The following is a 27,049-nucleotide window of genomic DNA, read 5'->3' on the forward strand; positions in this document are numbered from 1 at the left end:
AGATATACTCCGGTAGTTTTTGTTAAGCAACTTTTTGGATTTATATGGCATGTATGGGGAATTGAAGTAAAAAGTAAATTTGAATGTTATGGTTGCGTTAGATATCGAAATATATACATGTTTTTAGTTTGAAATGGTTGATTGGTTGAACTTCATTAGTATTTAAATGAAGTAGATGAAATACTGGAATTGGTTGTGATTTGAAATTTGCAGGGAAGGTTAGACAATTATAAAGGGTTATATTGAATTTTTTAAAATTGCAATGGAGCAGTTCTTGAACAGCAGCATTGATGTAACTTTTAAAAATCACCAAAATAGTGGAAATAGAATTATAAGTTGAGTGAGATATGAAATTAAAGCTGAAAGAGTCTACTTTCATAGGAAAGAAGTGGAGTAAGCAAAAGAATTATATACTTTTAGATATTTGAATTTTAGTGAAACAGGGCAAGAATGTTTTTGAAGTCCCTGTTCTGACTTTAGAAATTCATTAAAATTGTACAGAAGGAATTTTGAGTTATAATTTATATGTATAGACTCCTTAATGAGTCTATTTTCAGTAGAAATAAGTTTAATCACCATATGAATCCTTTAATAAGAGATAATTAAATTTTAGTGATGAGTGGTTAGGATAGTCGATTAGTGAAACAGGGGAGACTTCAACTAATAAACTGTACTAATTGGCTAAAGCAAAAATTCTGAAAAATTTATGGTGAATAGATATATGAGTCTAGTTTTATGGAAAATTTACAGATCTAAATTTCGAGTTTCGTAGCTTGAATTATAATTATTTTAGTGACTACTGTACAGGAGGACAGCTTTATTATGAATGATGAAATTAAATTTGAAAGTAAATTTTTATGCCCCGAACTTTTAAGTTAAGTCAAGTAACGCCTCATGCTCGACTCCGGCCATGGTCTCGGGTAAGGGGTGTTACATGTTATGCATTTGAGTTTATTCTCTGGTCTAGGAATAAATTTTGTGCATTCATGGGTAAATAGACGGACAGTCAAAATGAGAAATTCAGATTCTAGAAGACTTGATATATAAATATATCTATCATGTCAGTTCTAATCGGGAAATGTTATTATGGGTTAAAGTCGTCTCGATTGTTGAAGTTATCAGAGCTACTCAGTTAAGTTCAGGCATAGTATCAAGTTCTAAGTTTTGATATGAGTTTGGAAATAATATAAGTTATGATTAATTTTTATGGACTTCGATTAAAAAAAAAGTGGAAGAAAGATTTGACTTAATAGCTTGTATCAAGTGAGAAATTTTGAGGACGAAATTTTTTTAAGGGGGGAAGAGTTGTAACAACCCAATTTTCAGTAGTGTCAGAACACTGATTTGAGATCACTAAATTCAATGAAAAAGTTAGAAAAATTTATTAATTAATAATTATAAGTTAAGCGTGATTTTAGAAATATTTTTGAATTAGTGAATTTTGTGATTTAAAAGAAATTATTAGGTAAATTGGGTCGAAAACAAGGTATCGAGACCTCGATATTATAAACTGAGCCTTAAATATTTTTATAAATATTTACGGTGTGTCATTAAGGTGGTATTAAAGTTCATTAAGAAATTTTGACGTTTCGATGGTTAATTGATTAAAAGGATTAAATTACAATAGAGATAAAAGTTTAATTAAAGATTAAAGAAAAGGACCAAATAGGTAATTATGTCTTTTCTAAAGTTGAGGCGGCATAAGTAGATTTTTTAAAAAATCTATAGTTAAAATATATTATTATAATAATATTACTTAAAAGTTAAGTTATATATTATATATATTATATTATATTATATTATATTATATTATATTATAAAAGAAATAAAAGATAGAAAAAGAGAATTGAAACAGAATTGAAAAACGAAAACAGAGAAGAAACAGGGGAGAAAGAAAGAAAGAAAAGAAAAGGAAAATTTGGGGTTTCAAAGTTCAAAGTTAATTTGGTAAGTCAATTTAATCCATTTTCTTGTAATTTTTGAGTTTTGGAGTTCTAGAACAAAATATTTCATGGTTTATGTTGAAAATTTGAAAGATAGTTGAATTTTAGACATGAGTTATGTTGAATTACTTGACGAATTAGGGGTTAAATTGATTGAATTTCAAGTTAGAAGTTAGTAAAGGGTTGATTTGTAAAATAAATTATAGGTTTTGAATTAATGGGGACTAAATTGAGAGAATTTTGAAATTAAGGATTTATGGTGAAATTAGAGAGTTAAATTAGTTTAAAGTGGGAATGGAATGAAAATATGAAATTAGTTTTGAGAATAAAAGTTAGTATCGGTTTAGGGACTAAATTGAAATTTAGGCAAATATTGAGTAAAAATTGAAATATTTAATGTGAGATTGAATGGTGTTGTATTGATGATTTTTAATTGTTTTAATTCCGTAGCAATTGTCGTACCGAAATTCTCGACTAAAAAGGGAAAAAAATATAGTCGACGAGGAATAGCTCGGAATTTCTGGTTTGTATTTCTATAATCTGAATCTAATTATTAATAGTTGTATTTTTAATTAAACATTATGGTAAGTGATTGAGGTGAGAATTATTGTTTTTTTTACAACTGAAATGAATTGTATTGATATGTGATGAAATTATATTGGTTGAATTAAAGTGGAATATATATTATGAATATATATGTGTAAATGTGAAATTGTGCAAATATGATAATTGAATTATTTTTATATGTATAAAATTCAGCCTTAATGCCCAAGTAGAATGAATTTAGAACTACTGGGATATTAGTGGCATGCCATTAAGGAACTTTAGCGCGCTCTATGATTATTAGCACGTTGGTGCTCTCTGATTACTAGCACGTCAGTGCTCTCTGTTTAGCACATCTGTGCTCTCTGTATAGCACATCTGTGCTCTCTGTTCATTAATGCATAACAATGCACCTCTGTATTTGTTCCGTATATCCGGTGTGTTCTATAAAATCTACTTTGGGCTAAGAATAAGAATAAGAGATAGTAAACTGAAAATAGAATGTGAAATATGTTGTAAATACAAGGAATACACGAGGTATATACTCATAAATTGATTGTGGAATGGATAGTGCCATTGTTTAAATGATACGTGAATGAATTATGGAAAGGTATTATATATAGCAAGTGATGAAAATCGAGTATTGTGTGATTTTAAATGTTCAATTGTGTTTAACATTTTATTATACATATTTTATTGCTTTATTTTTTTAAATATTCGGATTATAGAAATACTACAGAGTTTTTACTCAGCGTACGGTTTTATTTTCCGTGTGCAGGTTAAGTACTTAAGTTTGATCGCTGATTCAGCATCCAACAACGATCCCGAACTCAAATATGGTGATGTTTATTTCTTTGTGTCGGCATGTACCTAGAGTGTCTAAATATTAGTTATTTTATGGTTTGATTGTAAATGAAGTTATAAGATCTATTTTGGAGAGTTTATAACTTGGATTAAAATGATGCTTTGATGGCTTGTTTTGATGATATAAAATGTTTGAGATTTCTGTCTGTTTGATCTGTAATTTCCAGTAATGCTCCGTAACCTGGTTCCGACGAGGTATACGGGTTGGGGGTGTTACAGATAATTTCACATAAATAAATAATTTAACCCCCATATTTTCAAAATTTTCCATAATAATCCTCAATGTACAATTTCATGAATTGACTTTACAAATCATCTCACTCCACTTCCAACTTTAAAAATCTACTCCAATAACATTGAGAACTTATATTTTTCTACCATACTAATTTGTTCTAACATCAACAATTGTAAAAATTCCAACATGGGTTATGTAATTCATGATCTGAAGATTCCAAAAACACAAAATCCATGAAATGAGAACAAAAAATTACTAACCAATTTGAGCTTTAAAGCATGAAAAATTTGGCTGAAATATTCTCTCCCTTTTCGGCATGGAAGAGCAAAAATGAAGCTTTTAATTTTTTCTTACTTACTCCCTCTGTTTCTTTTTTTTTTCCTACCCACTCTTCTATTTCTTTTTCTTTTATTTATTTCTCTTACATATAATAGTTATCCTATTAAAATTATTAATGATATCACTTATATATATATTATTCTCATTCACATCCACTAACCCTATGTGGTTAAAAAAATGGTCTATTTAATTAAATAGTCCTTGCAACTATTTCTTTCTCATAATTAACTTCTAACGTAACTCCCGAAATTATAATATTAATATTTTTAAACTCAATACACGAAGGCGGGGTCCCAGAAGTATATTTCCCAACACCCCCGACTTATGGGACATTACATGGAACTTGTTTGGTGACTTTATTCATCCATGATTAAGGGTTATTATATGAAATTTCTTGGCTAACATGTTGTGGATATGTGGTTAGGCTTTTGGCCAAGTTGTTTGGAATATTGTTTTGTATGCTTACCTTATATGTGAAATAATGGTTAGTTAGATTTCATGTTATACGAACTTACTAAGCATTAAATACTTACTCTGTTTTATTTTTCCTGTCTTATAGTAACTCGGAAGCTCGTTAAGGTTGGAAGTTGGTCGGAGCCACATCACACTATCCATCGGTCTTTTTGGTATATATAGCAAACTAATTTTTGTTTTAATGACATGTATAGGTTAATTTGGTCAATTATGGCATGTAAATGCTTGGTTGAAACTAGCAATTGGTATGGCTTGTGATTGGTATATTTTGGTATGTATATATATATGGCATTGTTATAGTTGATATACGTAGATAAGGTTAAATGATGATAAATTTATAGGTATGGGATGATAGGCTATGTTTAAGACATGATCATGGCTTGTTTTAATTGCTTTATTGTGAATTGTTGATGTCTTAAAGAGTTAATGTAGGTGGAAGACAAATTGGATGAGAAATATGATTAGAAAAAATAGCCTATTTCGTCCACACGGGCAGAGACACAGGCATGTGTCTCAGCTGTGTGTGACACACGGGCAGAGACACAGGCGTGTGTCTCAGCTGTGTGTGACACACAGCTAGGCAATATTGTCGTGTGTCCTCTGTATTTAAAAAATATTGCTCAAGTCAGTATACTCAAAATTGATCACACGGCCTAGCACACGGGCGTGTGGTTTGGCCATGTGTCCCGTGCATCATTTAAATTACAAAACATAATACTCAAATTATTCACACGGCCTAGCACACGGGCGTGTGGCTTGACCATGTGACCCATACACCTTATTAATGGAAGTCAGTATGCTTACATGGCCTAGCACATGGGCGTGTGGCTTGGTTGTGTGACCCAAGTCAGAGAGCTCCCAAGTTTGGACACGGGCTGGGACACGATCGTGTATCCTAAATTCGAATGCCCACACAGCCTGAGAAACGAGCGTGTCTCTTGACAGTGTGAGACACACAGTCTAGCCACACGGGCGTGTGTCCTTTTCACCTTTGAGAAATTGTAAAATTTTTTGAAAAATTTTCTGAGCACCCAATTTAGTCCCGACTTATTTCTAATATGTATTTTGGGCCTCGAGGGCTCATATAAGGGACTTTATGATTGATTTTTGATATGAATACTATATGATGTGAAATATCTGTTTACTTGATCTGTAAATTTCGGTAATACTCTGTAACTCTGTTTCGGTGACGGATACGAGTTAGAGGTGTTACATTATTTGTAATTTGACAAGTCCACCGAATGGACAAATGTTGAAACTGATGTCCCAACAAAATACAATCATTAAGCAGTAGTCCAAATTCAAAGGAAAAGGATTATCCAGAATTTAAGGCAGTTATGACTTCCAAACAATTCGATCCCACTTCAATATTATTTGAACCTTCAAGCTACTATCTTTGTAATATACGAATATTGAAATTTTAATCTTGATTTAACTTACATATAATATAAGATTAACAACATAATTTGACTTAACAAATTTACTTATTATTTAATTTAAAATTAAAATTTAAAATTTAAAAAGTACATTAATTGAAATTAAATATAATAATTAAATTTGTAACTTACTCAGAGTGATAAAATTCGATTTATTTAAACTTTGATGTGATTTGAGTATTTGACCGAATAATTTTAATAAAAACTTGAAACGAAACTGGCACAAACAAACAATATCAATATTGAAAATTAAACCAAGTGCTACTGAGACTTTTTTTAATGATATGAATAGTAACTTTGAGACAAGGGTAAAGTAAAAAATTGATAGAGTTGTGTGGTTCAAATCTCGTTTAATTTGAGTTGAAAAGTTCGAAGTTTAATTCAGTTGTTAAATAAATAAAATCGAGGATCTGTGGGGCAAATAACTTCTTCTATTAGAAGTTGATTATAAATAGGTTGTTTAACCCCTTAAATTAGAAATAGTTAAAAATCTCTTGTATTGTTGTTTTTCAACATTAATAAATTTATCTTCTTTTGTCTGTGATTTTTCCAAAAAATTTCCATGTAAAATTTACATGTTATTATTATTATTTTCTATTGCATTGCTATCATTTTTACTGCCATATCAAGGTATATTATAACAAAAACTTTTTAGAAGAGGTAGAATAGAAATACAAAATTTCGGCAAGTTAAAATGAAATATTGTTGTATTAATCTATAATTTTAATATTTTTAAAGAAAATAATATTAAAATTTTATATTTTAGGAGATTAAAACTATTTCCTTTCCTTTAAATATCGTCCCTATTTTGATATTCAGATTGGAGTTTCACTTCAAATCTATTTTAATTAAAATCTCTTTATATACATATAATTTAATTATTAAAATATATTATTTATAATTGTAATTATGTTGAATGTATTAAAAAGATGTTTGAAGGTTGAATGCATGAATGGAATTGCTGAAGGGGAGAGGTCGACGATCTAACCACCTATTGTTTAAAGGGAAGAGTCAAACTCTTTTATCTAACTTTGATTTTTCTGGGAAAGAAAAATATAAAAGACAACAGTAATATTATTTTAATGTCGTGTCGGGATCTTCAGGGGGTTTATACTTTATAGTTTTATTACAAATAGTTTGACTATTATTTTGGCTTTCGGATGGCGTCAGTCACGTGTCATCTCTACCAAGCCTGCCCCCTATCATTTGGGCTTTTAAGAAACATAGATGAGTTTAATCATGTGTTGGGCTTCTTTTATTGGATACTAAATTTCATCCAAAATAAATCCAATTTTTACATATGGCCATTTTCGCATCATACCTCTATACCTTTTTAAAAACAAAACCAAGTGAATAGTATTGGGCAAGTCCACTGTTACATTAAATGGCAATAAAGAAATTCAGCTTGAAGGACGCCAGTTTCTCCAAATATCGTTGAAAACAAATAAAACCTCGTGTTTGAAGAGATAAACAGAGTTTTCTGGAGAGATAGTCAGTCGAGCGGATTTGTCTATCCGCTGATCCAACTCCATCATAGCAAACGAGTGAGGGGGCACATCTTCAAGACTTTAAGTACATAACTTAGCTCATTCCTTATCATACTGTGGGCGATACCGTTTGCCAATCTGACTGCATGTCTGATAAGGCATCGCCGGAAGCCATTGCTAAGTCATTTTGCATCTTTGATATAGGCCGAAATCTCCGATCTGTCCTCGAGGTTCAATTGAAGCTTCATCACCATTGTTCTCACTTCTCCCTCTACCATCACCATAGTGATGCCCAAATCCTGACCCAAGTAGTACTTTTCAAAAATATTTTTGAAAGCAAAATGGATTTTAAACAAACAACTTTTGAAGAAGTTAAAATTTTGAGCTTTTCTCTCCTAAAAACACTTTTTAACAGTTTAATTACGTTTTCACCCCTTCAACATATGGTACTTTCATTTCTTTGGTTAACTGCCTAAAAAATATTTAAAATTTATTTTTCATATATTAAAATATTAACAACAAATTATAATAAATTATTTTCTATATTCTTATTAAAATATCATAATATTAACTAATTTAAACATTATTTAAATATTTATTTGTTACTTTATAACACTATGTCTAAAATAAATATTTTATTTCTCAAAAGTATTTTTTTACCACAATATTAAACACTTCAAATTTTAAACCAAAATTTTCAAAAATAATGCTAAACTAATCCTCCTAAATACATTTACTAAAACAAGAAGAATAGTTGAATGGGACTTTTTTGTAATGCATAAAAAATTGTTGTATAAGCCAAACATGTGGAAGGACAAAAATAAACTGATTAAATATAATAAAAAGGTACAATGTATGTGTACTTACACTTCCCCAACTTTGGTATTATTGTTTAGACGTCCTTTTATTATACAATTCACAGCTAAAAGAAATAAGTATTTTTCATTAAATACAAGCTCAACAATTGCTAAACACGTAGTTATACCAGGCCCAGACATGTTCCTAGAAGCCAAACAAGGCCTTGTGTCCAATGACAAATGTAGCTTTGTGAATTAACCCAAATCTGCCGAATATAATCTGCTTGTTTCTTGGTTATGCATTTCATTCAATTCTGGAAAATCTCAGAACAAATGAAAATTCCAATGCCAAATGGCGTACGGAGACGTTGTTACCATCGTATTTCATTTTCTACCAATATACTACGTGGTCTATGATTTATATTAAAAACAATAATAAAAAGACATTTTTAACATCTATCTTCACCCCATTTTATTTAATCATTATTTTTAAACAATTTTGATAAAATGGATATGATTTGTTTTTTAGATTAAAGTTTTTTTAATTTTCAACGTCCTTGAACCCATATCCTCAATGTTAATAAAAAAGTTTCTGTAAAAATACATTTATAGAAAAATTATGTTAAAAACATTTGTAGATTTATTTTCAGCCTAATTTATTTTTTATAGATTTTATTTATATATTTTAAATATTTTCTTAATTATTTAGCAAATGAGTATGTGGCATTAAGTCGTGAGAGGAATATAAAATCTTTTTTGAGTACACTTTTTAATTCCACATATGTATTCACAAAAAATGATTATCTAAAACTCATCACCTCCCCTCGTGTCATTGGAAACAACTAGTTTACTTTGTTATGCAAATGCTGGTGACGGAGTTTCAGAAGCTATGCTTTTGTCTCCACCTTTTGGCTTATTTACCTTTCCTTTTTCTCCTTTCGATTCCACCGTATCTTGTTTCTTTGGTGTTAAAATCTATATATACCCGTCGCATTTCTTGCTTGTCAAACATCATTCTCTCCATTTCTCTACCTTCCATTTTTCCCTGCTTTTATGTAACCTTATTAGGTACTAGTTTCTTTGTTAAGCCTTTCTTTATACTGCTGATGAATCAATTTCGCTATTATCTAAAAACATGTTTATTTTTGCAAATATTCAAGTTTCTAATGATGATATGGAATGTTATTTAGTTTGCAGGTTACCTATATTTTGAGTTGAGGGTCGGAAGCTGAAAAAATAAACACACGCACACAACTGCAATGGACACAGAAAAAAAAGCTGTTTCACTTGAAGCCATTAACAAGGAGATTGTTGATCTGGTACATGTTTTTCGTATATATGATCGTTTTCCATAGAAACAGGTCATGTTTGTAGAGTTTTAGCTGAACTAGTACAAGCTTACATATTTGTTGACAGCTCTGTCAGAAATCTATAGTGTAAGACAGTTAACTACTGATCTTAGATAGATTCATGATGAAGTTAGAATAAGTGTGTGTGTGTATCAATATCATGTATTTAGGTTTTCTAACTTTGATGCTAATCTGGGAACTGTTTCATTCAGGAAAACATCCCGATTGAAGAGGTTCTCGAGAAGCTGAAATGCACAAAAGAAGGTTTAACCACTGATGAAGTCCAGCAGAGGCTTGAGCTTTTTGGTTACAATAAGCTTGAAGAGAAAAAGGTAACTTAGTCGTCGTTCTGTTTGTTGTAAACCTTGGCCTAATTATAATACAATCAAACTGAGTTTTGTGGTCTGATATCTTTCAGGAAAACAAAATACTTAAGTTCTTGGGATTTATGTGGAATCCTCTGTCATGGGTTATGGAAGCAGCCGCTGTTATGGCTATCGCTCTTGCACACGGAGGGGTAAGTCCCATGAAATAAGTGTGCCATTTGAGACTGGAAACCTGATCAGACATTTGATTTTGGCCTCTTTTGTTTTGCAGAAAAAGGAAACAGATTACCATGATTTTGTTGGTATTCTGGCACTGCTGCTTATCAACTCAACAATCAGTTTCATAGAGGAAAACAATGCTGGAAATGCTGCTGCAGCTCTTATGGCTCGATTGGCTCCGAAAGCTAAGGTTTTACGTGACGGGAAATGGAACGAGGAAGATGCTTCGGTGTTGGTTCCTGGAGATATTATCAGTATCAAACTTGGTGACATCATTCCTGCTGATGCTCGTTTACTTCAAGGAGATCCTTTAAAAATCGATCAGGTTTACAATCCTCTGCCTTTTTAGTTTGTAATTTTAAGACTCTAACCAATGGTTTAAGTGATGTGAATTTCCTTTTTATCTTCTTTTGCAGTCAGCTCTTACAGGAGAGTCTCTCCCGGTGACTAAACATCCCGGGGACGGAGTTTACTCAGGCTCAACATGCAAACAAGGTGAAATCGAAGCCGTGGTTATTGCAACCGGTGTGCACACTTTCTTCGGGAAGGCAGCTCATCTTGTGGAAAGCACAACACATGTTGGACATTTCCAACAGGTTCATCTTGCAAAACTCTTAGCATCCAAATAATAGTTTCTAATGTGACAACGAGGCACCATACTGACTGATAGTAATTAATTTCAGGTCTTAACTTCGATTGGTAACTTCTGCATATGCTCCATTGCCATTGGGATGCTGGCTGAACTCATTGTTATATATGGAGCTCAACGAAGGTCTTATCGAACTGGTATCGATAACTTGCTGGTTATACTTATTGGTGGTATCCCAATTGCTATGCCGACCGTGCTTTCTGTCACTATGGCAATTGGCTCTCATCGTTTATCACAACAAGGTGCCATAACCAAGAGAATGACAGCCATTGAGGAAATGGCAGGGATGGATGTGCTTTGCAGTGATAAAACAGGCACACTAACACTTAACAAGCTTACAGTGGACAAAAATTTGATTGAGGTAAGAGCTTTGATCACTTTTATTTTAATTCTTCAAAGAACTGACACTTAAAATGAACTATCTTCATCATAGGTTTTTGTCAACAATGTCGACAAGGATACGGTCATTTTAATGGCGGCTAGAGCTTCAAGATTGGAGAATCAAGATGCTATAGATACTGCAATTGTTGCAATGTTGGCTGATCCTAAAGAAGTAAAATACCTTATGTTGGTTATGGAATTTTTATGATGAAACTTTTAATTTCTTTACAATTTCTTATATTGAGTTTATTCTGTTGTTTATCGAAAGGCGCGAGCTGGAATCACAGAGGTTCACTTCCTTCCCTTTAATCCAACCGACAAGAGAACGGCCCTTACATACGTTGATGAAGCTGGTAAGATGCATAGAGTCAGCAAAGGTGCACCGGAGCAGGTATAGATATTGCCAATCAATAAGTTTCTATTTTCATTCGTGGTATCATGTAAGGTTGTCTCAAGCTCATAAGCTATTGGCCTCTTCATATGCAACTTGCAGATACTCAATCTGGCCTATAATAAATCAGAAATTGGAAAGAAAGTTCACTCCATAATCGATAAATATGCTGAACGTGGACTTCGATCCCTTGCAGTTGCTCGACAGGTATTAAAGCTTTACACGTTACTCTTAATATCTTTATATATCACTCCATTGAGCTAATGGAAAAAAATGTAATAATTTTATATAGGAGGTTCCTGCTGGTACTAAAGATAGTCCTGGAGGACCATGGGAATTTGTTGGTCTTCTGCCTCTATTTGATCCACCCCGCCATGACAGTGCCGAGACCATTCGAAGAGCCCTGGATCTCGGTGTCAGTGTTAAGATGATAACAGGTATACAATATGTCTGATTAAGCTTTTTCTTTGGGGTGAAATGTGGATATTGGCATCAAAATGTTTGACTATTGGGGATGTTGTTGCAGGTGACCAACTCGCAATCGGTAAGGAGACAGGCAGAAGGCTTGGAATGGGCACTAACATGTATCCTTCATCATCTCTGCTTGGTGACCATAAGAATGAAGAAATTGGAGCTTTTTCAATTGATGAACTTATTGAGAATGCTGATGGATTTGCTGGAGTTTTTCCTGGTAATATATATATATATATACATATACTTGCTATCATATCTTAGAATTATGCTTTTCTACTAATGTATCTGAATTCCATATTTAATGTAGAGCACAAGTTTGAGATTGTGAAAAGACTGCAAGCTAAGAAACACATAGTCGGAATGACGGGTGACGGTGTGAACGATGCCCCTGCATTGAAGAAAGCAGACATCGGGATTGCGGTTGCAGATTCAACCGACGCAGCTCGAAGTGCTTCTGATATTGTTTTGACAGAACCTGGTCTGAGTGTGATCATTAGCGCTGTTTTAACAAGCCGTGCAATCTTTCAAAGGATGAAGAATTACACGGTAAGGAAAAAGAGAATTTCATTATCTATGCAGAAGGAAGTGAAATTGCCATCATTACCATCAAGTTTCTCATTCTGCGTTCTCTTTTTTCTTCCAGATATATGCAGTATCTATCACAATACGTATAGTGGTGAGTTGTCATTACTTTTTTCGCCATTTTCCCATTCGATAAGGAAAGAAAAAACAAACAATGTTTAAGTTTTGATGTTCATGTTGCAGTTGGGATTCATGCTGCTCACTTTAATCTGGAGGTTGAATTTCCCACCATTCATGGTCCTAATCATTGCCATTCTTAATGATGGTAAGTGATTACCGTAACACTCTTCTTGTTGGATTCTCCCCTTTCTTCTTTCGCTAGTTACGGTAGATGGTTTTCGTTCTTTCAAGGTACCATTATGACAATATCGAAAGACCGTGTCAAGCCATCACCGCTTCCTGACTCTTGGAAACTCAAAGAAATCTTTGCTACTGGCATTGTCTTGGGCAGCTACTTGGCCTTAATGACTCTTATATTCTTCTGGGCAGCATATGAAACCGATTTCTTTCCGGTAAATGCAAATTACTAGTTCGATCTCTTGCTAATGAAAGTACAGTCAAGATGTCATTCTGGTTCATCTAGTGAATGTTATGTATGAACTCTCTATTCTCTCCTTTGTACCTCAGGATAAATTCGGCGTAAGAAGCTTGAGCAAAAAGAGCTTTGATCTTACACAAGAGAGTGAAAGACGCAAGGTGAATGCACTTTTATCATCTGCAGTGTACCTCCAAGTTAGCACCATCAGCCAGGCTCTCATATTCGTGACTCGCTCCCGAGGCTGGTCATTCACAGAACGACCCGGTCTCCTTCTCGTTACTGCTTTCATCATTGCTCAACTCGTAAGCTAGCTCAAAACCCCAGTTTGTTTTTTTCTTATGAACATGACAACATATAGAGTCCAGTACTCTAGTTCAGTTGATAAACAAATGAAGCTTTCATGCATAATTGCAGGTGGCGACTGTTATTTCAGCTCAAGCAACATGGAGTTTTGCTGGAATCAGAGCAGTTGGGTGGGGATGGTGTGGTGTTATTTGGATTTACAACATTTTAACCTATTTTCTACTTGATCCCATCAAGTTTGCAGTTCGATATGCACTGAGTGGGAAAGCCTGGGATCTTGTGCTTAACCAAAGAGTAAAATACTAAAAAACACTTGCCTCACTAATATTCCATTGAATCTTGGCATTGTTTTCTAAGTGTGGGGTTTGTGTATGTATCCACAGACGGCATTCAGCACCCAAAAGGACTTCGGGAAAGAGGCTCGTGAGGCAGCATGGGCTGCTGAACAGAGAACACTCCATGGCCTACAGTCAATCTCAGATGCCAAGATCACTGAAAAGCACAATTTTAGAGACATTAGTGTCATGGCAGAAGAGGCAAGAAGGCGTGCAGAGATTGCAAGGTACCTTACTCTTCCATTCTAAATATCCCGAGTTGGAGTAACACAGCAAATGAAACTAATTCTAATATTTTAATCATTGATGTGATGTGCAGATTGAGAGAAATTCATACACTGAAAGGCAAAGTGGAGTCTTTTGCCAAGTTGAGAGGATTGGATATTGATGTGAACCCACATTACACGGTTTGATTTGATGAGAAGGGGGTAATCTTTTCAAAGTCTACACTTCCACTTCCATTTCTCGCTTTCCTTTTCTTGCTTGAATTGTTGTTGTATTCACGTATTGCTGGCTCTTAAAACCCATTTCGAGCTGTAATTTTCTGCCCATTGATACCCAGAAACGTAATTGATGTTGCTCAATGATTCTGTATGTACTATCAATAAGACCCTTCAATGCTAATATCATCATTTACTCAAAAACGAGAGTTTGCCTTATTTCATTGTTCTTCTTGTAATTGTCTTTCCACCCTTAAAATAAAGTTATTTTTTTTAAAAGTTTTTTTTATATACCTAAATTTATTTTTTTAATTTTGTACTTAAAGTATACTCACTTTTCAATTTGGTACTTAAAATATGGCTTTGAAAAATTTCTTATAATTTTCATTGGCAAAAGTTAAGTATGAAAACGAAAAATAAATATACTTCAACAATGAATTAAGCTTCTTTTTTAACAAGTCAAAGTTGTTCAAAAATTTAATCAATATGTTTTTTTTTTTATATATACGAATCCAAATTATTTCTATGAACACTTCAATTTTAGTTTTAGGCAAAAAGATTTAGACTGTTTTGAGTGACTGTGGTTTTATTTGGGTAAACATCGATTAAGCTATCAGTAAATTTATGTTTTAGTCACTCAACTTTAAAAAATTACAAAAGAATCGCTAAACTATTCAGAAAATTTCATTTAAGTCATTGGTCTATTAAAATTGTTGTTGAATGGCCTTCTCTGTTCGCATCACCTGCATCAATTGGAAGCTCTCATTCCTTTTCTCTTCTACAATTTAATTGTTTTTCATAAAACAGTTTTGAATGTTATAAATCTGTGAACCAAAATTTAAACAGTTTTCTTCTACAATCTCCAACACTGACTACTAGATCAATTTGGATCTAAGATATATTTTTTTATTCGTCGATGAATATTGATCTACCATACCAACCGTCATGCCATTTAAAACTCGTTAATTAGACTTTTTAAAAAAAAAATTAACCACCCAATGACTTTAAAAAAACTTTTGAGTAGTTCATTACCATAAATGAAAATTTTTAAATAATTTAGTGGTCATTTTATAATTAAAATTAAATGATTGAAATATAAATTTATTAATAATTTAATAATTTAATCATGAGTGTAACAAAAATTGAATTCTCGAGTAGAGTAGACTTTAGACCTTGAGGCAACAATAAAGCGTCAAAATGTTGACTAAAATCTTTGAAAACCTATAGGTAAACAAAAAAACAGACCAAAAAGGCAAAGAAAGATTTTTAGATTAAATTAAAACGAGACCATAATTCTAATTTCTAAATTGTTTTACTTTTTATGCTAGACGAAGTGATCTTGAACTTCACTTTATCTGTGAAAAACCTTCATTGATCCATGCAGATTCTAAATACAAACAACAAAGTTGCTTGAATTAAGTTGTCTGGAAAAAAAAAACCCATTCTTTCGTTGATCTCTGCTCCAAAAGTTGTCACCTTTAATCTCTCTTCGTCTCCTCTTCTTAGGTAAGTTTAAAAGCCTCAATTTCCTTTTTTTTCCCCTAATTTTTTTTATGCTTTCTTTTCTTGTTTGCGATTTGGATGGTATATTGCTATTTTCACTATGTTTATTTTATTTGGAAACTTAATTTTACCCAAATTGGAAAAAATCCCAACACTCAAAAGCTGTTATTTTTAGTTTATATTGCTTTGTAACCAAGTTTGGTTATTGGGGATTTCTTCTTTCTGGGTTTATATGCTTCATTCAAGTTTTATGATATTATGCTAAGTAGTAGAGAATTAATTGTATACTAAATGAACTTTGATTCCTTATTGGTACAACCCATCATATAGTAGTTTTCATGGTTTAATGCTAAGAATGAGGAGCTTATGATATAGATTGAAGAATCAAGGTTAGATTTTAAGGCACAATGCGGTTGTTTCCATCAAATTCGAGTGTGAAAAAGAGGCAGAGTAATGGGGGAAGCAATGGTGCTTTGTTGTATCTCAACGTCTATGATCTCACACCTATGAATAACTATCTTTTCTGGTTCGGGCTCGGGATTTTCCACTCCGGTATCGAAGGTAGCATCTCTCCTTTATGTTCATTCCAATTTAATAAACAAATCATGCAAGTTAATTCCAATTTATATTAAGTCCATCCATGGTCTATATCTTATGATGTTCGGTAATTTATTAAAAGAAAATTGCTAATCCAATTTTTCCTTTTCTTTCTTTTCATGCTATTTTATGTTCTAATTTTCTTAGCTATTAACCTATTGTGTTTTGATTGCTAATCAGTTTATGGTTTGGAGTATGGCTATGGAGCACACGAGTACCCTACAAGTGGAGTGTTTGAATTGGAACCGAGAAGTTGTCCTGGTTTCATCTTCAGACGTTCAGTATTATTGGGCACCACTAACATGTGTCGTTCAGAATTTCGGTTATTTATTGAACAGCTTTCGCAAAAGTACCATGGGGACATGTATCATTTGATCACTAAGAATTGTAACCATTTCACCGATGAAGTATGCCTGCAGCTAACTGGAAAGCCTATTCCTGGGTGGGTAAATAGACTGGCTAGACTAGGTGAGAAAACAGCCAGTTTTTCACGTTCTTGTCATCCAAGAAGATTTGTGATCCCTAAGTATTTTTCTAGATGGCTTCTAGTTGCAGTAGATTGCATATTCATACAACATGGTTAGAAAGTATCTCTCGTTGTTAGATAATTTCCTTAGTTCTAGGTTCTGATTGTCCAGCATGGAAGTTGGATCGTTAGAATCATTATTTGAATGTCTATATTTGAAGGATTGGATGAAATATAGCATCCAGGGGTTCTAGGATATGTAACTGTGGTATGTGTAGTCCACGGCTCTATGCAATTATTTTATTTGATCAATGCAGTTTTTGAAGTTTCAGGTTCATTTTGTAACTGTCTACTTTCGGAAAGCATTCAGGTTACTGCAGTTCGACATCTTCCTGACAATCCAGCATATTCTGGTAAGCTTCTTCTGGCCACCATGTCTCGTAGTTCATCATTTTCTTTTAAAGTTTTTACCAAATTTATGCTCATTAGTCCACACTGCTGTAGCGAATCGCCAGTGATGGATCTAAAAGCAGTTTTTCACTAGAGCTATATGCATACTTATGTTCAAATTTTGTTATATGATCAAGATTGCATATACTTGTGTGTGCACGCGCATGCGCATATATATATATACTCGTATTTATCAAGATATTTTTCCAATACAGATGATGAGAGATTAGATTCTGCTGCAATGTCGTTAACAGCAGAGAGTGAGGAAGAGGAAGAGGATGGAGTCACAGATCATCATCTGCTGACTATACCAAATAGCAATGTTGCATTTCTCAAAGAAAAGACAGTGTGGCTTACCAGAGAACTATGATTTCCCCCTGGACTGTAATTGTTTCTTTTGTGGGTCTTTATTCGTTCTTGTAGCATACATTCGCAAATGCATGACAGTGTATCAGATTCAGATATCTTCAAGGTTCAGTGATGATGCTATGGGCTTCATTTTTATTCAAAAATGTTCTGCCGTGCCCGAACATATTCATTTACTACCCTTAAAGACATGGGTGGCCCGAGTCTGTACCATTATATGTTGTATTTTCTTCATCTCTTTGTCAAAAGACTATTATATACGATTTCTATATGCTTCGAGATTAATTGAAGCTGAAAGTTTGAATTTTGTGTTAGTGTTGTGAATGCATGAATCGGTCGATGGCTACTACTGTTATGGTTGTTCAATCGGGGCAGCAGCTTCCACTACATTTGCAAACACAAATGTAATTTCCAAATGCATGAGCATTGCGCCCTCAAGTCTCCCATGGAGTCTGAAGATTACGAGGATGCTATTCTACATTTCACGCATCGACAACCATTGAGACCTGTAGATCTAAACATGGCAGATAGAGTTGGCTGTGCCATATGCAAAAACCTCTGCTTTGGTTCAGTCAATGGTTGCCAATTCTGCAACTTTTTCCTTCGTAACACTTGCAGGGTGACTGTTCTGTAAAAGGTCAATCATTTCTTCCTCCCATGCCCTCTTATTTTGTTCACATATTCGCACACTGCCGATTGTGATGATTGCAAGCTTCGCTCGATCTTGATGTTCATCTGATTCAACATTTCACCCATAGGCATTCATTGAAGCTTGTTGAGATGCTAAAAGTAGTTGCTTCGGTTCTGCTTATATTCGCAAGAAATGCAACTTTTACGGCCACAAATCATTGCATAACCGAAGCTCCACCACAGATCAACCACTCATTTCATCAATGTCCCCTCATTAAAAGCTGATTATATAGATCAAAGAATCCTTGATGGCGAAGAAAAGAAGATTTCTGCAATTGACTCCACTCTTTCAAAGCTTAGGTTAGAGTGAGAGGCATTACGGAAGTAGAAGAACCAAGTGAAAGCAGTAACAGGAAAATTAGAAGGTAGTGATGTTGAACGGATACATGCACCCAAAATGAATATAGAACTGATCAAAGTTATTGAGATAATTAACGGCGGAAGCAACAGCAACAACACAAATATATTCATATGAAAAGGACGGGTGTCTCTATTAGTTCTTTTCTGATTCTATTTATGATCCAAACTCTTCACGGCAAACAAAGTTTGATGCTTCAAGCTAATAACTTGGATGCTTCTTTCACTTCACTTTATCACCCTCTTTTAATGCAATAATAACTTTCACTTGTTTAGAGGAATTTTATTAAAATTTCAAATAAAAATCAAATTTTGTAAAGAGATTTTAAGCCATTCAAGTTTCATCTAAAGAGTAATTTTTCAAACTTACTCATAATCTTATTTAATTTAATATGCATGGTTCTATTATACAAAAAAACCATATTAAACTTCAAAAAATGATTTTTAAATATATTTTTATATTTTATATTATTAAAATATTTTTTACAAATATAATAATATTCATGTGGCATATTTTTTTATATTTTTTAACATCATTATTATTATTTTACTCATTAAATTTCAATAGCGTATTTATTTTTTAAAATTTAAAATTTAGTGTCGAAGAAAATAAATACAACAGTAACGAGATTTATTAGTCCACAGGGGAATATTAAAGTGGTTCAGTTCACAGGAGATTTAAGTCGACAAGCTACCATAGCTTAGCGAAGCAATAATCTGAACGTGTGTGAAATAAATACATCCTATCGGATTTCAGATTCCGTGTTTTTCGCCTTATTTTCACCAATCACAACCCTCCATCCTTCACCCTTTCTTCAAACTTCCAATCACCAACTTCCTCTCATAGCTCCTGCCTGCAACCAAACCCCAATTTAATTCAGAAGAAAAAGTTAATATATAGAGAGAAAGAATACCTCAGAAATAAACAATATTTCATGGATTTTCCCTCTAAATTCCTTGCCTTTATTCCCTTTCTTGTATTTATAATCGCCCCATTTTCTCATTCCATCCCCTTCATTGTCATCCATGGTAAATTGTTTTCTTTTTTCGTCTACTATCATCTTTTTTTACCGTATCAAGCTTAAACTTTTCAGGGTTTTTCTTTCTTTGGTTACAGGGATTGGAGATCAGTGTGCCAATCGTGGAGTCAAACAGTTCACTGAACTTCTCACGAACTTTTCTGGGTCTAAAGGATATTGCTTGTATGTATATGCTTCTTCAGCTTTCTTTCTTTCTTTTTCCTTTTTTCTCAATTGCGACTTTGGTTTTCCTTTTCGAACATGCAGAGAAATTGGAGGTGGGACATGGGATTCCTGGTTTATGCCTCTGGAAGAACAGGTAAAACTTCTTACAACATGAAAAAAGGATTCCATTAACTGTCATTTTGGCTGAAACATTTATTATTGTCTGGTTTCTTTTATAATAACAAATTTTCTTGCTTGTTGTTTACAGGCAAATTTCGTTTGTAAGAAGGTGACATAAATCATTACGGCCAATTCCTTGGTTTTTCTTTGTGGGTCTGGGTTTTGGAGTTTATGTTTCCTTTGATAAAACTCCAGCATCTTGTCAACAGGTTAAGCAAATGAAAGAACTCAGTAAGGGTTACAACATAGTTGGTCTCTCCCAGGTATTTCTTATTTACATTTATTGTGATTGCTTTCATGTAAAAAAATTGAGGTTCATTTCCCTAATTGATGGACAACTACTTAATTTCTTCACTGATATTCCATTTAAGAGGATAGCTTTTGGTAGGATTTACATATTGTTGTGTCCTCCTTTTATGCATTATATCGTCGCTTTGAGTAGTGAAATTTGTAGAAGAAACTTAGAGCTTACATGTTAATGCTACTAACCTTATCCGTTACAAGATTAGGAAAAATTTACTAATATATAGAAGAAATGCATCTGAACCTGTATCGGTCTTTTCGGTTGTGTTCTTAGTTTGATCATTGTTGCGAAGGCAACTTTCATACATGTACTGTAATTCTTAAAAATTGACTTTGGTTTAACAGGGTAACTTGATAGGACGGGCTGTTGTCGAGTTTTGTGATGGTGCACCTCAGGTACGAGCCGGCTTACCCTTAAGCTTCTCTTTCTCAGAAGATCAGCGTGTTGGTTAAGGGAAAATGGAAGATTAACTTGTTGCTCTCGTATTTATTGAATCTTTACAAATGATTTTCTGCCTTGGAATGATGAAACAGGTGAAGAATTTCATCTCTTTAGGAGGGCCTCATGCTGGTACTGCTTCTGTTCCTCTTTGTGGTGTAAGTGCCCTGCTACTCTTTGAATCATGCTCTTTTTAGCCCATGAAATGCTGCATGTTCACTTTTAACAGTCTTATGGGACTTTAGTTTAGTATGACTTAATCATTAATTTTATTATTTAATTGAAATTAAGTCTTTCACATATAAATTACAAGACTTGAGGAGCTGGTTATCAAGACCCATCATTAAGATCTAGGGATACTAAGGATCTTGCATCCTAACAGGATCAAACTAAATGATCTGAGTTGGTTGACTGTGTTTTCAATGCTTACTTTCTAACTCTAGTTCGGACACTTTCCTCTGTTATCTATGCATTAGGAAACCATTGAGCATTTATTTCTCAGCATGAATCTATCTTAAACTAAAAGTATGTACTGGTATTATTGATAAAATGACATGGTAGATGACTATTCTAGCCTATTCAAAACTCCTTTAATCCTATCAGGAGCTGTATTGTTTTTGTTTGTTGTTGAAGCGGATTATTTTGGTATTGCAGTCTGGTTTTCTGTGCCTGATTGCGGACAAGCTAATCAAGTCAGAGATATACAGCGACTATATCCAAGTATACATCTTTTCCCCGAGGCTTGTTAACTCATACACTCATCTTTCTTCATGATTTTGAGGAACCATGCAACTTTCAACAGTTTCCAGATACCTTGTTACGTTTACTTATTTCTGATTGCCATTTTGCAGGCTCATCTGGCTCCAAGTGGTTATCTAAAATTACCAAATGTGAGTAGCATACACTAATGGAATGTTTGAGGCCTTTGTACTGCTTGCACTGGTTGTACAACTATGAACTCTTTGAATCATATAAGAATCCAATTCTTCATAATGCGAAAATCTCTTTTGTGTTTAATAATTGCTTTTACATATTGTTTTAAGTGATTAAAATTTATACGGTCATGACTAAGATTCAAATCATCTTTTTAATTTCCAGGATATACCTCATTATTTGGAAAAATGTAGATTTCTTCCGAAGCTTAACAACGAACTACCCCATGAAAGGAATTCCACTTATAAGGAGAGGTTCACTCGCTTGCAAAACTTGGTACTTATCATGGTAAGCTGGAAAAAAGAACAGATTTTTGCTTTTCAAACCCAGTTCGGACCATTAGCTTCTTTTTCTCATTTAATTCTCAAAGGGTCTCCGAACAGTTTGAGCATGAAAGTTATCTGCTAATCTGGCTCATCTTCTACTCAAACAGTTTGAGCATGACACTGTTTTGATACCAAAGGAAACCTCTTGGTTTGGATATTACCCCAACGGGGCCTTCAAACCCGTCGATCGGCCTCAAGAGGTATGGTATTTGCCCTTGCAAAAGTTCATTCTTTTAATCATGTTTGAAACTAAATTATTTGTTGTTGGTGCAGACAAAGCTTTACAGCGAGGATTGGATTGGTTTAAAAACCTTAGATGATGCTGGAAAGGTACACTACGTTAATGTGTCAGGAGGTCACCTTGGAATCTCCAAAGAAGACATGAAGAAGCATGTTGTACCTTTCTTGAAGGATGAAGCACCAATGGCGGATAGCATCGAAACCCATGGATCTCATCGCAAGGTGAAGCTAAACCGCAAGAGAAATCAAGAACTGCCTTTGTTGCAGGAAAAAGAATCATCCCAACTCATACTTGATGGATCATCATCCTACCATTGGCCCCCGTCTGTCCAAAGCTTCTTTAACGAATTACTTGGACTCGCAGAAGCTTAGCCATGTCTTTTTATTTGTTTATTTACAGTGTATATTCGAATTGAATTATAAATTCAATGGTGGTCATTAAAGATCATCTACACGTGGGAGTTCATATATCATTTTGTGGTGGAAATCTGAACTACGATATATGAAAACTGCAGTTGTAAGCATAAACCTGAATTATTAGCATCATTAGATGAAAATTGTGTTATATAAAATCATACGGTGTCTGCAAACTCAATCTTTCCCTGCAAGAGGACGTAGGTTCGAGAGCATGAAGTATATTTTCTATTTATCTTATTTTATTTTGAAATTCAATTTGTAAAAAATTCATATTGAATTTTGTTGAAAAATTGAGCTTATCAATTCAATTTTTTTTCAATTGATTTGACCCGATATAATCGAATGGGTTAACTAAACAATATCTTCTTTTATGAAATACCAATAAAATCTCACCAGTAATCCATATATTCGCTACAAAAATTCAAGGATCAAAGTTTACGGATCCCTATACTACCATATAAAGTTCATTTTAGTCCCTAAAAATCCATCTATTGTTTAACTATCGCGTGGTTGAATAACTAAGGATAAATTTGAATAAATTTATAATGTACAAAGAATAATCTAAAACAATTTTTAATAAAACTAAAATAAACTTTATTCTTGATAGGCTTTAAACCAAATTCAAGACAACTTTAAAATATTTTAGGGTTAACCAAACACTTTCTGCACCTTGTTAGATGTAATAACATTTAAAAAAAATTACAGACTTACCGTACATGTAAGAATTAGACTTGAATTTAGATTAAAGACCTACCCACATTAAAAACATAACACCCCATTTTGAAATTTTATCAAATGAGCATCTTTCAAACACTTTATAAAACACAATTAGAGTTGATTTTGGCATCAACTAAAGCTAGGGTTTTCTTTACATTCTTCTTTTTGTAAATGAGTGCATAAAGTGAAAACTTTGAATGGTTGTAGATGAAGTGAGAGAAAGAATTGGTATTGGTTTTTGTGAATAGAAAAACTGTATTTTGTGACCAAAAAGGCAAAGGGGGAATCCGATTCATTGTCTACAAACATTTCCAAAGCCTTTAACTTTCGGCCACAAACTGGAGAAAAGAAGGATACCTTATCACCCTCCTTCAGTTTAATTAGGCCTTATCATTATCTTAATTTAAGTAAACCTGCCATTAACTTAGGACTGGGCAGCACCTTCACATGGGCTGCTCCTCGTTGCGGTGTTCAAAGTTCAAACCCATTCAAGCACGTTAAAAAGGCGGTGCATGACTCAACCAACCCTTTTTTTCGTTGTTAATCGGTCATGGAATGATATAGATGTGATTGTAATGAATATTTGTGCAGTCTCACATTAAGATTCTTTCCGTAGCATATTTACATTCAATGTATTATCTTTATTGGATATATAAAAAATTTATCAGTTAAATTAAAAAATTAAATTTTAATGTATAAAATTATAAAGATAAAAGATTGTATGAATCGAGACACATCATCTTGTATTCATTGCTAATTATTTAATATTATTTTAGTATTTTTTCTCATGTTATTGACATATTATTTTGATAATTTTTAATCAACCATAAACCCTAGATCTTGGATAAAATTTAGGATTTAAGATCCAAAATTCATGGTTGATTAAAAAACTTACTTAAATGATGTGACAATAACGTGGAAAAAATTAAATTGCATTAAATAATTAATAAACAATACATATATATTTCATACTATCCTTTCTCAATAATGAAAATCTCAAGAATTTTTATAATTTTTATTTTTGAATTTTATATATAATTTATAACTTTGGAGGTGTATAAAAAAGGTTTTTGAGGTCAAGTATGCTGTTGAACCGATGATGAAGCAATGACTAGATAAGGGACTTTTTCATTTAATTTAAATAAGGTTACAACTATATATATATAAAGCCACTTCGTGCCCCCTTAAAGAGTAAATGTTGTCATGTTATATTGTCAAGCATAATAGAGATTATTAAAAAAGAAAGTTAGCGTAGGCAGTCCAAAGAAGAATCCTTTCTGTCCAACTAGACGCAACGCAACCCATTCTCAGATTCTTTGTTCTTTGTTTTTCCCCCTCTAATTTTGCATATTCCCCAATACATATGGCTAACTCCTCTTTCTCTTTTTATCTTTTCCCATTATTTGCTAACAAAGCATTAATTTGAAGAAACTTCAACAAGTTATATTTTTTATTGAACCAGCTGTTACTGTACCACATAGACAACAATCATTTCCCAACTTGTTTACCTAATGCTGATATAATGAAGTTTTAAAAAAGATGGATAAATTTATCAAATTTTGAATCATGACTCACCAACCAAACTCAGCTCGGCAACCAACTCAATCTTTTAGTTTTGAACTTTTTGCCTCCAAAATGTCAGAAAACAAAAGCATATAATAAGATCCTCACTTGCTGACCAAACGTTACCTTTATAGCACATCTTTAAAACCAGTAGATCCTGTAAGATCTCATTGCAATGGCTCTACTCATTGGTCTGATATGTAAGGCAACTTAATTTTCTTTCCTTTTTAGCTGCCCATCTCCATTAACCCAACCGGCTTTACCTAAAAAGCAATGCACCAGAAGAATCTAGTGACTCATGAAAAAGGCTATACCTTCAAGATAATATTTCTTATATAAAAAAAAAAGCAAAAGAAAAGAAAAGAAAAGAAAAGCACCAAGAGTAAAGAACCATTAACCACAACTTTAAATACGTATGCTCGCTTCCCCTGCGAAACTCTCTCTCCCCTTTTACCTTCGCCCCTAAGTCTTCTTTTCATCGCCTTGCTTTCTCTTTGTTTTTTGTTTTGGTTTCCCCTGTTCTTCAATGGCAGATGTAGACACCTACACCAAAGGGCAGCAACTAGTAAAAGAACATAACCAAGCAAACCCAAGTAAGTGTCATACGAATTACCTTTACAAAGCCTTCGTAGTCATAATTTTCTTGGTTATAATCCCACTTTTTCCCTCACAAGCCCCTGAATTCATCAACCAATCCCTACTCACCAGAAGCTGGGAGCTTCTTCACCTTCTATTTGTTGGCATAGCTGTCTCTTATGGTCTTTTTAGCCGGCGAAATGATGAAACTGAGAAAGAACACAATAACAACTACAACAACCAATCCAAGTTTGATAGTGTACAGTCTTTCGTGTCTAGATTCCTTCAAGTGTCATCAGTTTTCGATGATGAAGCTGAAACCTTATCTGGGTCTGATGAAACCAAGGTCCAGACTTGGAGTAGCCTTTACCATAGGAATGAACCCCCTGTTATTGTTGCTAAAGAACATGCTGTTCTTGATGACAACACAAGTTCTAGTCCTAGAAACCCTGAAAAGCCTTTGCTTTTGCCTGTTAGGAGCTTGAGATCGCGTGTTTTGAATGAGACAGGTAGGGGAAACAGTGCAAATTCTAACTCTCTAAGTAGGTCTAATTCTGGTTTAAGTTCCAAAAGGTTTTCAACTAAAGGTACAAATGGGGAACTGAGAGGATCGGACCAAGAAACTTTGGTGGAGAAATGGAGTGATAACAACGTTGTTCTTCCTTCACCAATCCCGTGGCGATCAAGGTCTGGAAGAATGGAAATGAAAGAAGACATTGAATCTCGGTCATTTAAGAGGTCCCAAAGTAATCGTTTGAGTCGGTCCAATTCCATGTCTTCTTCACCAAAGAAATCAGTATCTCCTCCTCCTCCATCAACGGAATCACAAGCCAAGAGTGCAGAGGATTTCGTGAAGAAAAAAAGCATGTACAGGTCTCCTCCCTCACCTCCTCCACCTCCCCCAATGATTCACAAACCATCATCATTGAAACCAGTTTCTCCCTTGACACGTAATGGTGAAATCCGAAATGGGATCAATGGCAGGGCAGTGAGGTTCGATCAAACATCATCGAGGACTGAGAAACTGGTGATGCAAAACCCAACTTTCATGGAATTTCCCCAGCAAGAAAATGCCGGAAAGTTTGTGGTAGAAACCAGTGATGATGATTCAGAGAGTGAGGGTGAAACTCCTCCCATTGTTTCCAGCACAGAAACAAGGCCAAACAATGAGGAAGCTAATCAAAGCAGTGGGTGCATTGATGGAGGGTCGGATGTGGATAAGAAGGCAGATGAATTCATAGCCAAAGTAAGAGAGCAAATCAGGCTACAGAGGATTGATTCTATTAAGAGATCCAGTGGCCAGTTTAAGAGAAGCAGTACAAGGTAAAGTCCGAGACATATGAAGCTTTACAGCTTTACAGCTTTAACACTTTATTTTTATTTTTTTCATTTTCTTCTGGTTCTATCTATCTTTACTTGGTTTAATGGCCTTGTTGAATTTAAAAGGTCATGGGTATACAAAGATAGTCTAGGGTTTCTACTTTTAATGTCACCAACAACTGTATTGAAGAAATTGTTTTTGTTCTTCAACATGTTGGTTACTGTGTCTCCTGTAATTGAAGAGGAAAACTAGTATTGGTTTTTAATGCATTGGACCTTTCCAGCTGCTGATGATCACTGAACATATTCTATGGAGA

At 33.8% G+C, this 27,049-nt stretch overlaps 4 protein-coding genes across 5 annotated transcripts; all 4 read left to right on the top strand.

The window, feature by feature from the left end:
• Nucleotides 1–8,928: 8,928 nt before the first annotated feature.
• On the top strand, nt 8,929–14,343 carry LOC105765079 (ATPase 11, plasma membrane-type). The gene is made up of 20 exons (XM_012583993.2): nt 8,929–9,186; nt 9,309–9,437; nt 9,680–9,799; nt 9,886–9,984; nt 10,065–10,337; nt 10,429–10,608; nt 10,696–11,022; nt 11,095–11,214; nt 11,311–11,433; nt 11,536–11,640; nt 11,726–11,870; nt 11,960–12,124; nt 12,215–12,453; nt 12,551–12,583; nt 12,673–12,754; nt 12,841–13,001; nt 13,117–13,329; nt 13,442–13,624; nt 13,714–13,892; nt 13,985–14,343. Exons 2-20 carry the CDS (start codon nt 9,378–9,380, stop codon nt 14,076–14,078), a joined length of 2,901 nt encoding a protein of 966 aa, XP_012439447.1. The 5' UTR covers nt 8,929–9,186; nt 9,309–9,377; the 3' UTR covers nt 14,079–14,343.
• A 987-nt stretch (nt 14,344–15,330) lies between these two features.
• Nucleotides 15,331–17,794, top strand: LOC105765080 (deSI-like protein At4g17486). 2 transcript variants are annotated; one of them, XM_052625037.1, is made up of 5 exons: nt 15,331–15,611; nt 15,984–16,169; nt 16,386–16,673; nt 16,998–17,084; nt 17,337–17,794. In XM_052625037.1, the coding sequence occupies exons 2-5, from the start codon at nt 16,016–16,018 to the stop codon at nt 17,489–17,491; spliced, it is 684 nt and encodes a 227-aa protein (XP_052480997.1). In that variant the 5' UTR covers nt 15,331–15,611; nt 15,984–16,015; the 3' UTR covers nt 17,492–17,794. The 2 variants fall into 2 exon arrangements, with proteins under 2 accessions (XP_052480997.1, XP_012439448.1); XM_012583994.2 differs by having other exon boundaries at nt 15,333–15,611; nt 17,004–17,084.
• A 1,453-nt stretch (nt 17,795–19,247) lies between these two features.
• Nucleotides 19,248–22,711, top strand: LOC105765081 (uncharacterized). Its single transcript, XM_012583997.2, has 12 exons — nt 19,248–19,563; nt 19,652–19,736; nt 19,821–19,872; nt 19,987–20,007; nt 20,108–20,161; nt 20,547–20,597; nt 20,736–20,798; nt 21,295–21,360; nt 21,492–21,530; nt 21,739–21,861; nt 22,007–22,099; nt 22,173–22,711. Exons 1-12 carry the CDS (start codon nt 19,470–19,472, stop codon nt 22,509–22,511), a joined length of 1,080 nt encoding a protein of 359 aa, XP_012439451.1. The 5' UTR covers nt 19,248–19,469; the 3' UTR covers nt 22,512–22,711.
• A 2,377-nt stretch (nt 22,712–25,088) lies between these two features.
• On the top strand, nt 25,089–27,018 carry LOC105765082 (uncharacterized). The gene has a single exon (XM_012583998.2). The coding sequence runs from the start codon at nt 25,363–25,365 to the stop codon at nt 26,737–26,739; it is 1,377 nt and encodes a 458-aa protein (XP_012439452.1). The 5' UTR covers nt 25,089–25,362; the 3' UTR covers nt 26,740–27,018.
• Nucleotides 27,019–27,049: the final 31 nt, after the last annotated feature.

The sequence above is a fragment of the Gossypium raimondii genome, chromosome 12 (assembly GCF_025698545.1).
Source record: "Gossypium raimondii isolate GPD5lz chromosome 12, ASM2569854v1, whole genome shotgun sequence".
NCBI classification, from domain to species: domain Eukaryota; kingdom Viridiplantae; phylum Streptophyta; class Magnoliopsida; order Malvales; family Malvaceae; genus Gossypium; species Gossypium raimondii.